Source organism: Lissotriton vulgaris, chromosome 1_1, assembly GCF_964263255.1.
Source record: "Lissotriton vulgaris chromosome 1_1, aLisVul1.2, whole genome shotgun sequence".
NCBI classification, from domain to species: Eukaryota; Metazoa; Chordata; class Amphibia; order Caudata; family Salamandridae; genus Lissotriton; species Lissotriton vulgaris.
This window is the reverse complement of record NC_141685.1, coordinates 1,731,693,257-1,731,707,343: the sequence shown is the minus strand read 5'-3', so window position 1 is coordinate 1,731,707,343 and position 14,087 is coordinate 1,731,693,257. Positions and strand designations below refer to the sequence as shown.

At 43.7% G+C, this 14,087-nt stretch overlaps 1 protein-coding gene across 1 annotated transcript in view; it reads left to right on the top strand.

Annotated features, from left to right (window-relative positions):
• The first annotated feature begins 5,864 nt into the window (after nucleotides 1-5,864).
• USP6NL (USP6 N-terminal like) overlaps nucleotides 5,865-14,087 on the top strand; it is a 927,917-nt gene continuing 919,694 nt past the window's right edge. Inside the window, exon 1 of the mRNA XM_086918996.1 lies at nucleotides 5,865-6,060. Within this exon, the coding sequence (XP_086775122.1) occupies nucleotides 6,045-6,060 (16 nt within the window). The 5' untranslated portion in view covers nucleotides 5,865-6,044. The remainder of the gene's footprint in view (nucleotides 6,061-14,087) is intronic.

The following is a 14,087-nucleotide window of genomic DNA, read 5'->3' as shown; positions in this document are numbered from 1 at the left end:
GTTCTTTTAGTCCGCTTACACCTCGACACTGAACTGCGGTCCGGGGACTGGGGAAGGCTTCACCACCAGCCGATTCCGTTCGCCTTCCTGTCCGGAGCTGAGTCTCTTCGCTTCCGCTCCGCTGGTTCTTGCGGCGTGAGTCAGCTCTCCCGGCGGCTCCTCCACACTCAGGGAGATCCCCGCCCACAGCCAGCTTCCTCTTTCTTGATATTCTGTCTTCAGATTGAGGAAGGTAGAGAACTCAGCACATGTGGGTTGTGGTCGAGTTAGGTCTTGTGGACGTTGAGGAGCATCCTTAGATTGGGTTTTGATTAATTCAAAGAGTTTTCTCAAGCGATTTCTTGTTTGGTCAAGTTGGTGACTGAAGAAGTCTGCTTTCGTGCGCCTGATCTTACGGTAGTAAGCATTTCTCTTTTCTTTTAGAGTCAAGAGGAGTTTGGCAGAAGGGGCCGATCTCCAGTTGCGTTCAGCAGCTCTGAGAGAACGTCTGTCATCGTTAAGTGGGCCATTGAACCAAGGTTTGGAGTCTTTTTTGGAAACTCTCTTTAATTGGAGGGGAGAAAATTCATTAATTATGGTAGTCATGGAGTTGAGATAATGGTTGGTGAGATCATGTATGTTGGAGGAATCAGCAGGGAGCAAAAGTAGATTGTGGCTGGAAATGGATAACGTGTTTGGGTTGAGTTTTTTTCCAGTCTCTTTTCCAAACTTTGGGTTTTGTGGATTGAGCCGAAGTGAATTTAACTGCTTCATTGATAGAAAAGTTGATGATGTGGTGGTCTGACCAATCGCAGGGGAGGATCGATTCCAGGTGTGTCGAGTCGCTCTTGGAGATTATTAGGTCCAGAGTTGCGCCTTTATTGTGTGTAGGGCTGTTGTAGATTTGGTTACGGTCTAGGGCGTTGATGAAGTTTTTAAGACTGTTGACCACAGTATCGTTGATGTTGTTCCAGTGGAGGTTGAAATCACCCAGGAAAATTTTAGTGTTTTGTCGTCCAGTATGAGTAGTGATCATGTCCATGAGATGTTCTGTGAAGATAAGGTTGTCACCAGGAGGGTGCTAGATGGTGTGTAAAGTACACACAGGTTTGCCATTACTGTTGATGTCCAGGCATATGTATTCGCAAAAGAGGAGTGCAGGGGATATAGCTCTGTTTACAGTGATGTTACTCCGGTGGATGCATGCAATTCCACCTCCTGTCTTGCCAGTCCTGTCCAGACTGATGATGTCATAGTTCGGTGGAACTAGGATGTCAATGAGAGGCGAGGAGGATTCTGTAAGCCATGTTTCCGTTGAGAATAAGCAGATCCAGGTCAGTAGAGATAATGAGGTCTGCTATGTCGGTTGCGTGCTTAGAGGCCGATCTGCAGTTCAGGAGAGTACATTTAAGCCGAGGAGTAACAGAGGTGGGGAAATCCTGTGTGATTGGAACTTTACTAAGATTGTTGTTGTTTATTCCTCTATTGTTACGGGTAGAGGGCCTATTAGGGTCGGAGAGGATAGATGGAATGGGGATGAGTCTGAGGGAGGCGGGACTTGCGTTAGAGGATTCGTAGGAGAGAAGAAGAGAGCGAAGATCGATCTTCGACAATGGGTTGATGGAACGCATTGGGGGGGAGGATAGATTATGGTAGGGTATTGATTTCCAACAGGGAACATACCATATGGGGGGATAGGTAGGTGGGCTTGATAGAATCTAGAAGCCACCGGCTGTCTCGAGAGCATTGCTTTAAAAACACAGATCCTCTTTGATTTAATGGAGTGTAGACATGATCTCATCTAATCTGGTTTCAGAAGCAGTATTGATAGGGGTGGGAGGCGATAACATAGGGGTGTGTTTCTGAGGTGTGTGAGGGCCTGGGCAGGGGTCGTGAGAGGGCTAGTAAGCGTATATGAGTGTGTGTGTGTGGGTTGGTTACTAATGTGGTTGGCTGAGTAGAGGGATGATGGTGGGCAGGAGTGAGGAGTGTGGTTGGGGCGGTGCATTTTTAAGGGGTGGGCAGTTATTTGAAAGATCAGGGGGTGACCTGAAAAGGACAGGTGGTTGAGTAGCGGGGGACTGGTTGGCCTGGGTGGGGTCCTTGCTAATAATCATTTTAGAATGTAACCTGCCCAAACCATCCATTCAAAATCACCATGTCAGTTTCTCAAAATTCATCACATACTTAAAAAAAAAATCAAACTATCAGATAATCACATCAGCACACAGCTTAAACTGCACTCACAGTGATCACACTGCCCTCACACCACTCACCATGAATTCTAGCTTTTCACCCTGCACTTACGCTGGCAAACCACTCACCCTTCATGCATGTAATACTTCACTCACCTGTCACTCAAATAGCACATTTGGCACCGCGCATTCATTCTTCCCACTCTGCACTTTCAACCCGTACCCAAACTTGTATGTCACATCACTCACTCTCCAGTCACTCCTCTCATCCTACTCTCACACTGTCACATTGCTCACTGTGCACTCACATAGGCACTCCTGTCACTCACACAGTTCACCCTTCACTCAAATGTTCATGCACATGGGCACAGCCCTCATCCTGCACTCACACCACACAAACTATCACTGAACTCACTCTGGAGTCACACCACTCAGCCTGCACTTCCTCTTCTCACCCTGCACTCACACAGAAAAACCTCTCAGCATGCATTCATACAAGCACTCTGTTCATCTTGCCGGCACACAGGTACAATATCTGCTGGAACTCATAGGGACACACCACTCACTCTGCACTAACTTCTCTCACCAGTCACTCTCACAGATCACTGTTCACTCTTGCTTCTCATTCTGCACCACACACAGGCACACCACTCACCCTGCATTTAACCCACTCTCACCACCCTGCACTCTCTCCTCTAACTCTGTTTGCACTCCTCTCACCTGACACTCATATGGGCTCTCCTCTCACATTGCATTCATGAGGCTCACCCGACACTCACATCTGCACATTTTTCACCCTTTACTCGCACCACTTATGCTGCATTCACTCACACTATTCACGATCACCCAACACTTACATGAGCAAACCTCTAACTCTGCTCATATAAACATTTCCCAACTTCCATAAATCTACACATATGTCTACAAACGCACCCACAGAATACCTGCTCTTTCCTTGGTACGAGATGCCTACTTAATTTCATCTTCAACAACGGGGCTGGTGCAAGAGGGGCGAGTGGGCTCAGAATGTGGAATGGCACAAGGAGGGAGACTAGGGCTGAGGCTATGGGGTATGTTGCTTGATTGAGGATCGTTTGACATCTTCAGCCATTCCTAGCTTTCCATTCACCACAATTCTTTTTTCTGGGACACACATTTCTTTTTTACATTTTGCAAGTTGGGTCTCAAAAACCCAAAAATGTGAAGTGTTACTGTATGAAATCCACAGTTGCTGAAGAAGTCAACCACTTCATACGGTCAGTTGGATGCTGTGATATCACATGTTAGAACAAGGATTAGTTCATTTTCAATACTGTAACTGCTTGATCCACGTGTGAAATCAAATATAAGCCTCCACAGCTATTTTAAGGAAGTGCAATTTTCCTTCACATCATACTTGGAAAAACCATCGACAAGGCAATATATTATTATTTTTGTATAGCGTATACATAATGTTTTTTATTACGTTTCACTAAAAGACAAGGCAGATATAGCAGAAGTAGCAGGGCAAGCTTTTCTAACACAAAAAAGCAAATTGACTAATGGAAGTATGAGTAGCAGTATGTCTGTGTGTGACAGAATACTTAGATATGAAAGAGTGCAAGAGATATAATGAGAATGTGTGTGTGTGTGTATACGTGTGCTGCTGGTTTGGCATACTGGAGGTTATCACCTTATGGACAAGGGCACTAATCGCATATGGATGGGAGGTGTTACCTTTGCCAAATTGTAGGCCCTGACATGCTTCTATGAAGACACCATCATTGGCTGTGGGGACTAGAGCTGTCTAACTTAGAAAGCTGCTAACCCAGCCATACGCAGCGGCAGGGACACAGAACACGCACCACTACACCTGTCGAAGGCCCTAACATGATTTAAGTCATTCTTAGCATATGGTGTGAATCCATAGCACAATGTTGGAACTGATATTTGAGGTAACTTGTGTCATAAAATTTCCAGTACTCATTTTATAGGGGTGTCTTTTGCAAAATGCTGACCCTTGTATACTGGAGGGAATTTTTTTTAGAGGTACCCATGACTGTGGCTAAAGTATCCATGGTACATTTCTGGCACTGTCATATTGAATGTACTCATTGGCATAAGGGGCTCAACCATGAAAAAATTAGGACCTTGGTATAGTGGAAGTTATTTCTGACTTAAGACATTTGAAAAATGTCTGATCTTCTCCTAGGAAAAGCCAGGTTTCCCTGGTGCACAATGAAAGTACTGAACTATTTCATGAATGCCCTTTAAGGGTCTGCAGTTCGCCCGAGGTCGCAGGAGGACCCCTGGCGATCCCTAAATGACATCCATGCGTTTTGTTGATGCTATTTTTAGAAAACAAAACATGCTTTTTTGAGTTCCACTTCTTCCCCCCAAAAAAACAAAATGTAGCTATATTTTAGGTATTTGCTCTGTCCCCTCCAGGGGAATCGAGTCTAAACCATTGGTACATTCCCCAGTATGTCATAAAGGATGCAATTTTGGCATGGATACCTGTTGAGAAAAAAGTTATAAAGGTTTAAACACGATACCCTCTAACAACCAAAAAAGAGCTTCGTGCCAAGACCTGAAAGCCCGAACAGTCAAAAGGTTAAACAGTCCTTTCACAACTATATGGTGACAAGTTGAAGTAAACATTAGGACTCTCGCGTTTTTCAGATCAATGCAGTTTATGAATTCGATTCTTACTTGTGAGCTGCTCACGTATGGCACTGCGGAGTTAGAGAGCTCTAAATCATACAAGTAACAACTGTGAAAAATAAAGTAAAAACTTCCAATAGTTGAAACTTTTATAATAATATCAAAACTGGTTGAAATCCAACGCATTTGTTTATACGCTAGTGAAGTGACACGGAAAAAGAACGTGGTTAGTTTCCCGGGGCATCTGTTCAAAAACATGTCCTTGAAAAGATGGCCGCTGCATTTGCGGATTAGACAGCTTCGAGATGCGCACAGGTCTCGGGCACGATCGTCAACCCTTCTCGCTTCCCTCTCCTGCCAGCCTCGAGTTTCTGGTCATCGGTTGCGCCAGTTGAGAAACAGGGTTTTTCGGAAGCTTGGACAGCTACCCCAGACCAAGAAATGGTTGATGTGGCGTATTAGCTATTTTGATAACGTCCTGAAATATTCTGGTGAAAATTAACACACTCCCAAAATATTGTAATAAAAACGTCTTCAAAAGGTTGCGATGTAGTACATCGGTGCCATCCCAGCTGCGGCTGCTGCTCGAAATGCGCCGCTGCGACAAATAGTACCCAAATACCATCTTCATGAATCAGGCTCAGGGATAGGCAGCGAGACCGACTGTTGTCACCTTGATAACGTAAATATGGGCGGGCCTTTGCAGGTTTCGATTGGTGGTTGATCTCGGAGTCGTACTAAAAGGTTGGCGCGACTCGAACAGCATTTGAGGGGTGGGCGTTGCTTAGGAGTTCGGAATGGGATGGGCGGGTTTTCATAGAAGGGGGCTCAAGTGGGCAATGAAAAGGGGAGGTATACTGAATATAAAGATGTAGGCGTTGTTTTATCCCGATGGGTATAGTTCTAAATATGATAGGCGTGACTCTTAAGAAATAGGCGTGTCTCCAAAGTATGAATGGTTGGGTCTGAGAAGGGGTGGGCGTGACTACTCGACTAGTAGGTGTGACTTAAGAGGCAGGTAGGTGTGGTTGTATCCGCTGTATTCTAGAGGTGGGCGTGGCTCTTGACGCGGAAGTGTGCAGGGCAGTTAAGTCCTGGGCCCGGATCCGGAACACTGAGGGTGGCTGCCGTGGTGATGTCCTGCTGGGTCCTCTGGTCAGGGGCGGTGCCAGGGGCCCAGGAGGGGCCCTGAAACCTGGGACTTAAGCGGGTGGGCCAGGAGCCGGAATGGAAGCAACCATGAGTGAGTACCTGGACTGTGCCTTCAGCAGAGCTGAATATTTGCTGAGAGCTGCTTAGTTACACAGTACTGCTTGTATGGACCGCATTGAACTATGCAGTGTCGAGGACGCGAGAACACTAGTTCAAAGTAGAGTACCCGGGAATCACTTTATAATTAACAAGGCTTTACTGGACTCTGATGCCTAGACTCTGGTGTACTACTTGTACTGCACTTTGCAGCCAATAATGCTTCTCGGTCCAGCACAACGATAGTCAGCCATCCGTAGCCCATGCTGCACAGTGTAATGGGCCAAGTACGGTGCTAGTGATAAACGAAATATATTATAATGCTACTTTGCAGCACTGTACACACTGACGAAATATATTATAATGCAACTTTGCAGCACTGTATACACTGCTAGTTTTACGCTGTACAACCGAGAGAACATAAATATCACTTTTTAAAAGTTACATTGTTTCAGTGTTTATTCTATATGCCCTGTATTTGACTTCTCTCCATCCTGCTGTAAAGCTCTCCGATACCCTCGGGTCTCGCCAGCGCTATAGAAAACTTCGAAAATAAAATAAAAAAAACCTACATCGCCGAAGCGATCTATATGGAATACATGGGCAGCGCTTTACCTGATACTGCTCCACTTTACAACTCTGAATTAATGCCACTTATTTAACTGCAAGCCTCTGCGATCAAGTGCAGCGCTGTGTCCCTACTACGGACGGGTTCGATGTACACCACAGGGCACAGCTACACTTAGTTATGCTGGGCACTGATTTACTGCACAGCACGTAGGTCAGGAGCAGGTCTACCCCAGAACGAAAAGTATTCACTGTACAATTATGAGTACGTACGTGATGTTTTATATGACAAAAAATTACTGTGTAGCCCGGAACAAAAGAAGAACGCTACCAGCCACAGCTTTACAGTAGAGTTGTGTACATTGGGAGGACTGTATCCAAAATATCACTGTTTGTAACTAAATACAGTAGCAGGGCGTCAAACCTCAGCACTGCTTCAATGCACAGTGCATAGTTTATGGTCAACACTATGTTATTATACTGGATGCTTGTATAGTATAACGTCTGCTAATTACTTGTTTGCGGATTGTGATTTTTTTTAAGACACAACCACGTGTATGTTAGAATTTAATGACATGTATCCATGAATTTACACTATAAATGATACCCATGGATGTTACTATTGAGCAGCAGAATCTAGAGAGCATATTATGATTATGGGTGCATTCCGTAGTTGACGAAACAAGATCACTGAATGCGCATTCCAAGGCCATACCAAACTGGGCTGCACAATTCTTTCAGTTGTTAGATAGACGAGAAACGAATTATAGTGCGCCATCCTCTGAACACAGAGCTTCAACATTTGTGCCATTAGATTTTAGTGGACTCCACTGACCTATTTGTACTTAAGAGAGTGAGTTTTTGTTTTTTTGATTTTTTTTGTTGTTGTATATTTTCTATGTTCCTTGCCTTTTCGAGTTTGAACATTTCTGAGTTCTGGGACTAAGACACACGCATAATCTTTAATCTATTTTCTTTCTGTAGTGGAACATCAATTGGATATTGTAACAGTTTTTAATATGTCTTATAAGGATACATGTATTTTTTACTAAGCTCTCGTGGCATACTGCATCAAAGAAACTTAAAGAAAACATTACGGAAAAAAAAATCTTCCATAGAATTGGTGTAATTTGATTGCCCTGTGAGGCAGGAGAAGGAGGACAAACACATCGTTTGTTTGCTTAGTAAGCAAGTACTTTCCAGAGAAGCTCTGTGTACTGAGGGTTTGCTTGCCCTGTGAATAGACCCTTCCAGATAAGCTGGCTGCGTTATTGGTTTGCTTGTCCCGGAAGTGGAGATTTTCAGGTTAAGTGAGGATGTTGGTGGGTTGATTTCCTTTGCAATGGAGGTTTTGGGGATAAGTCGTGGTGCCTTGATGGTTAAGTTGCCTTGCAGGCATACATTTCACGGAGAAGAAGGTACATTTATGATTTCTGTGACTAGAACGTTTCTGAATAGATAGTTGCATTTATGGTTTCTTTGCCTTGTGAATTTCCTTTTTCGGTTCTTTGATAGCAATGTGAGCGCAGGTTTTCTGGAAAAACGGGATATTTAGGTGGAGGATGTTTTCTGGATAAACGTGGTACATTCGTGTTTTGCTTTCCAACGAGTGGAGATTTTTTGGTGAAACAAGGTACATTGGTGATTGATTGCCATGTGAGTGAAACGCTTCTGTAGAAGTTGGTTACATTAATGGTTTAATTTTTGTAATCTATTCTTTTAATTATAACTAATTACACATTGTATATAGTTAATAAGGAACAGGGCAAATTGTGCAGAGAGCATTCTGTGCAGAGCACCTAGTGTCAGACGCATGGACCACATAATATGACACAAAATCTTGTTCAGCTGGACACCACAATCTACATATACTGTGCCAATGTTTTGTAAATAGTATTTTAAACCTAAAGGAAAGATGTATGAAGACATTTAGTGGTTGCAGACCCTGCAATTTGCTACCTCAGAGTTTGCGACCGCTAAATGGCGTTTTGCAATGTAGTACACTCAATTTGTGGTTTACTAATCGGTTACAGCATTGCAACATGGGTTTAGAAGGGCATAAAAATGGCAAGTTAGAATAATACAATGTTTTTTAGTATGAATGAATTCCCATTCAACGTTCACAATTAAAACATTGGTTCTAGAGTCTCACATATAGCGAGAAAATTAACATTAAAAAAATAATAATAATTCCTTCCTGCAGTTTGCTTTGCATTGGTTGATTTCAACATATTTCTAGCCTCAATAGTCTTTTAGTATTGTAACTGAACTTGGGCTTTGGTCAGCTATTTCACAAGTTTTGATTTGATTAAATTGATATCTCTTTTTTCACTAAAATGTCTTGGCACACTTGAATTCATGTTGTGTCTGCATTTTGGGACCCGTGTCCCTTCGTCAGGGGCACATTCAGTGCCCCTGACCAAGAGTTGACAGGAAGAGTCTCTGTTTTGGGAACTTCGCTTTGCGTTTATCGGGAAGGTACATCAACTTCTGGCGGGTCCGTTTCGGGAAGGTATACTGATCAAATGCTGTCTTAAGTTATAGTTACAGAAGCAACTCCTATGGTGTATAAGCGAATTAGTGATTTCTTTGAATTTCTTTTCAAGAATGCGCCCCTGACGAAGGGGCGCAGGTCATGAAATGCATTGGGCCTATGTTGACCACATCCAATGGCACAGATAATTTTGTTGCATCAATAATTGTGTTTTTCTGATTATGTATTGAACACATCACTGAACACGAAATATTACTGTGGTTCGCTTAATGGGGATTGTTATAAATTGGAAAAGACTGTACCGACTGAATCATCCTGTTACTACATTTGTTATATTGCGGTCGCTAATAAAGTGTTTTTAAAAAAAATGTATTGAACACATAGCACATATCTGATAAGTGCACAATTTGAAATCATTTGAGAAGAATTGTTATATATTGTTTTGAAATAATGTATTAAAATAATGAGATATAAGAGAAATCATTTTTGTTTAAAAAGTTTGTATATCAAGTATAAGTTGTGCACTTCTTTATCCAAGAAGCCAGTTGGCTTCTGGCCCCACATGATAGTTTCACTGTGTAAGGTAAGCACAAGAGGAGGTGTAGCACACGGATCAAAATCTTAGGGTAAAAACAAAGTATGTTTTCTAAATTTAGGGAGTGCACGATCTACCTACGAATCCGGGGAACATCGTCGCAGCAAGACTATAAAGCGGTGTCCTGGCAGTTGATGTATATTAAAAAAGGAAAGGCGATAATATGCAGCCCTGTCCCACCTCTCTAGTCACATTTATTGAGGCTGTACAATCCCCATTCCGTGTAAAGGGCACCTTCATTGTGAAGTCCCAATGCATGTGTTTTACCAGATCTACTAGATGGGGATCAATACCTGCCTGCTCCATCAGGCCCAATAATCTGCTCCTATCTACAAGGTCAAAAGCGCAGGAGAGGTCCATAAATGGCAATTGTATGGCCCCTCTCCTGGCTTTGGCATATTTGCCTATGATGAGAGTTAGGTTAAGGGTTTGTTCTACAGTTCCTAGGCCTTGATGGAAGCCATACAGGGCAGGGGAGAAAAAACAGCTACCCTCTGGCCAGTCCTCCAATTTGCCCTAGATTACCCTCGCAGGATCTCTACAGTGGAACAAATCAATCAATGAGATTGGTCGATAACATGAGGGGCAGTTGTGATCCCCTTTCTTATAGATGGCTACAATGATGACTTTACTCAATGAATCTAAAAGGTTGCCTTTCAAATCAGCCCTCAATACAACCAGGGGATCCCAGAGTTCCACATTGTTTTTGAAAAGAACAATTGGAACCCTGTCTGGGCCAGGGGCTTTGCCATTTGCATCATTCATTATAGATTTTTTCACTGCAGCTAAGTCTACAAGATCAATTAGCCACTCCTTGTTAATAGGGCGGTGATCGGGCATATTTTCGTTTAGGAACCAACTGATTTTGTTGTCTGGATTAAAAACCGAGGAAAAGTGAGCGATCCAGTTGGCCTCAGGGACATGGCACTCAATGCTAGAAGTTTGGTTGTCCGACAACAAAGGTCGGTTGAATACGTCCTAGAACAGTCTATTATCTTTTAGTTCAGCTGCTTTATTTAGATCCTCCCACTCTTTAGCTCAGATAACCTGTTTCTTTTCTTGTAGGGCTAGCTTATATTTATATTGTGCTTCCCTTATGGCAGTAGTATCACCCAGCATTTTAATAGTGACATGTTTTAGGGCTTCTAGTGCTTTCCGGAACTGAACCATGAATGCACTGCTCGCTCATTTACGAGTTTGTTCGATACGAGGCTGCAGGATATAAATTCACAGATCTTCGTAAAGCTATTAGGGTTACGGTCCTTGTGCGGGAGGGAGCGTACCTCATAATGACTAAGGTTGCATACCAAGTTCCTTGAGATGAGAACAAAATTAATGTTACTGCCTTTACCCCTTGCTACAAAAGATGGTGGATTAATTTCAATCATTTTCCCAAATATTTGATGAAAAAATGAAGTTGTGCGATTAAAAACAACCTACTATTTGAATGTGCAAAGTGGCCAGTGTTGTCCCCCTCAACATTGCTAAAACCTCATGTACGGTCACCTTTGTGCAGACATTTAGAGATATTAAAATCTCCAGCTCAAATCAGTGATGTATGTTTTTTCTGTCTTTCCATAAAGTCTGAGAACGACCTTTCCAGCTCTTCAATAATGCCTATGGCGTGTGCTGAAAAAAAGTTAACATAAACATTTATTAAAAGAGTATTCAGCTGCTTAGGTATATGAAGATGCAAGATTTGATAGCAGGGTTCCGAGGCTAAGACATTTACCTTCACATTTTTAATAGAGCATGCTGTCAAGATAGCTATACCCCACTTCCCTCTTCCAGCAATAGACTGATTAACCCCAGATTAATAGGATGTGAACCCATTGATGGCAACTGAATCAAGAGCCCAAGCCTCCTGGCAACATACAATGTCAAACTTTCCAGCAAAAGATAGCCAGTGCCCGTCTTGGAGTCTGTTTCGAAACCCTGCTATATTTCATGACAGAATCTGCATGCAATGGCTGATGGCTTGGTTGGTCAATGTTGACCCTCATAACCCGGGCTCGGCTGACATCATCCTGTCCCTCGGCTAGGAGTCAATCATTTTCCTCCAAAGCTGACTGGGGCATATACCTTTTTCTGACAGGTAAGCTGAGATTTGGTTGGGGTTTATTGGAAGCGCAATACAAGCTACTAACCCTGACGTTTGTATGACAGATGGTGCTAGGTGTCTGTAATAGAAAGCCAAGGGTAATTTGGTTATGGTGCTTGGTTTTACCCTGCCATCCTGCACTAAAGATACAATGTCCCCAGCTGCCCTAGGATTGCGAACATTTATGGTTACAGTATCACCAGCGTAATAACTTTCAAGTGGACTGATGCACCTTACTCGACGTAAAAACAAGATGTCATAACTTTGGTCCCACTGACAATTTACTGAATTGTTTAACCTAAAAAGGATTTTGTTCTTGAGTCCACTGGTAGACTCAATGGTGCCTGCAGGTAGACCGGACACATTTGCCAATATAATGACATGGGTGCAAGAAGCTGGGGTAAGGTCAATGAGTGGCAAATTGACCGACTCTAAGGTGCTACTTTCTGCCCCTCTTCCTGTTTTTGATATGACAGTTTTAGAAGGTGGGAGTCCATCATCTTTATGAATTTGTGAGGCTGCTCTTGCGGTGGGGGCCAGAGCCTAAGTGGCTGTCCTGCTCCTTATGCCAAGTGCCAGGTTTTCGATGGAAGGCTGCAAGGCAGGAAAAAGATCCCTTCCTGGTTGGTGATCATGTGGGCTGTTGCTCAATTACTTCGTTTAGTGGAGCCACCCCTGGATTTAGGGTGTCATCATCGTCACAAGTTAAGAGCATGGTCAGGCCGGCCTCAGCAGCAGAAAACTGGCTAAAAGTTGGGGGTAATTTAGCATCCAGAAGGTCACTGATTCGTTTACTCGAAATACCCCAAAAATGTTCATTCGTGAATTGTAGGGGTATCTTATCGATCTGATCACTCTTTTCAAGTACCTGATTAGAGGTTAGCTGTTTTTGCTTTGGCACTTGTTTGGTTGTTCTTCTCCTGCACTTTATTAATGGTTCTTGGTTAGGGGAACAAACTGTAGGGGCCAGATCTTTTGTTGGATCATTAGTAGAGCCGCAGCCCTCTGCAAGTGCAAAACCTGAGTTGACAGCTTCCCCAATGCTACCCACAAGTGCTACATTAGGAAGATCAGGATCCATATATTGAACAGCGGGTGAGCCACTCATCTCCAGATGAGACGTTGATGATGGCTGCTGCAATGCATGGAGATCCTCTGTTGTGAGTGAGAGGCGCCGCTCCACAATCTTTATTTAATTTGCTACACGGTCCACTGCCCTTACCACAAAGCTGTCAATTGTTGTAGAAGAGTGCTGGGGCACTGTGCTATCACCTGTAGGTGCCTTTCTTTTTCTCATGGTGCAACAGGTCGCACCCTCCTAAGGCCAGAGTAGGGATTTGAAATTACCAAAAACAGGATGGAAATGCAGACTGGGGCGGGATCAGAAGACCAACCAGTAATCAGATCAAAGGTGACAAGACCAGGGGTGTCGAGGTGCAGCAATACAGCAATATAGCTTTCCATGTAGCTGTCCAGCAAACTAGTATCAATATGGCAATATAACAATATAACCGCAATGTAACAGCAGTAAATGACCACATACCTCATTCGCTTGGTGATGAAGCCACAGCCTCCACCCACACTGTTGCTGTAGAAGCGTACCCCAGTATGTAGACGATAAGACACACAGGCCCCTTTTAAGGTATAGGGAGAATCTGTGCCCATTCCTGCTCCATTCTTATTAGGAGATTTCACTCCAAAAGTCAAGTCAAGTCATACAATTTATATAGCGCACTACATACCCAGAGGGTTTCAAGGCGCTTAGGAAGGGGAGGAGGATTATTTGTCAAATATCCACGTTTTAAGCTGCTTTCTGAACGCTAGGTGATTCTGGGTGAGGCGAAGGTAAGCGGGGAGTGAGTTCCATGTTTTGGCAGCCAGGTAAGAGAAGGATCTGCCTCCCATGGTGGTCTTGTTGATGTGAGGTACAGTGGCGAAGGCTTGGTTGGAGGAGCGAAGTTGGCGGGGGGGGAGTAGAAGGACAGTCGAGAGTTGAGGCAGTCTGGTCTGATGTCGTAGAGTGATTTGTGTGCGTGGGTGAGCAGTCGGAAAGTAATCCTCTTATTGACGGGTAGCCAGTGGAGATCTTTAAGGTGACCAGAGATGTGTTCGTTGCGTGGGATGTCTAATATGAGCCTGGCTGAGGCGTTTTGGATTCGTTGTAGTTTCTTCTGGAGTTTGGCGGTGGTACCTGCGTAGAGGGTGTTTCCGTAGTCCAGTCGGCTCGTGACCAGAGCATGGGTGACTGTTTTCCTTGTTTCGGTG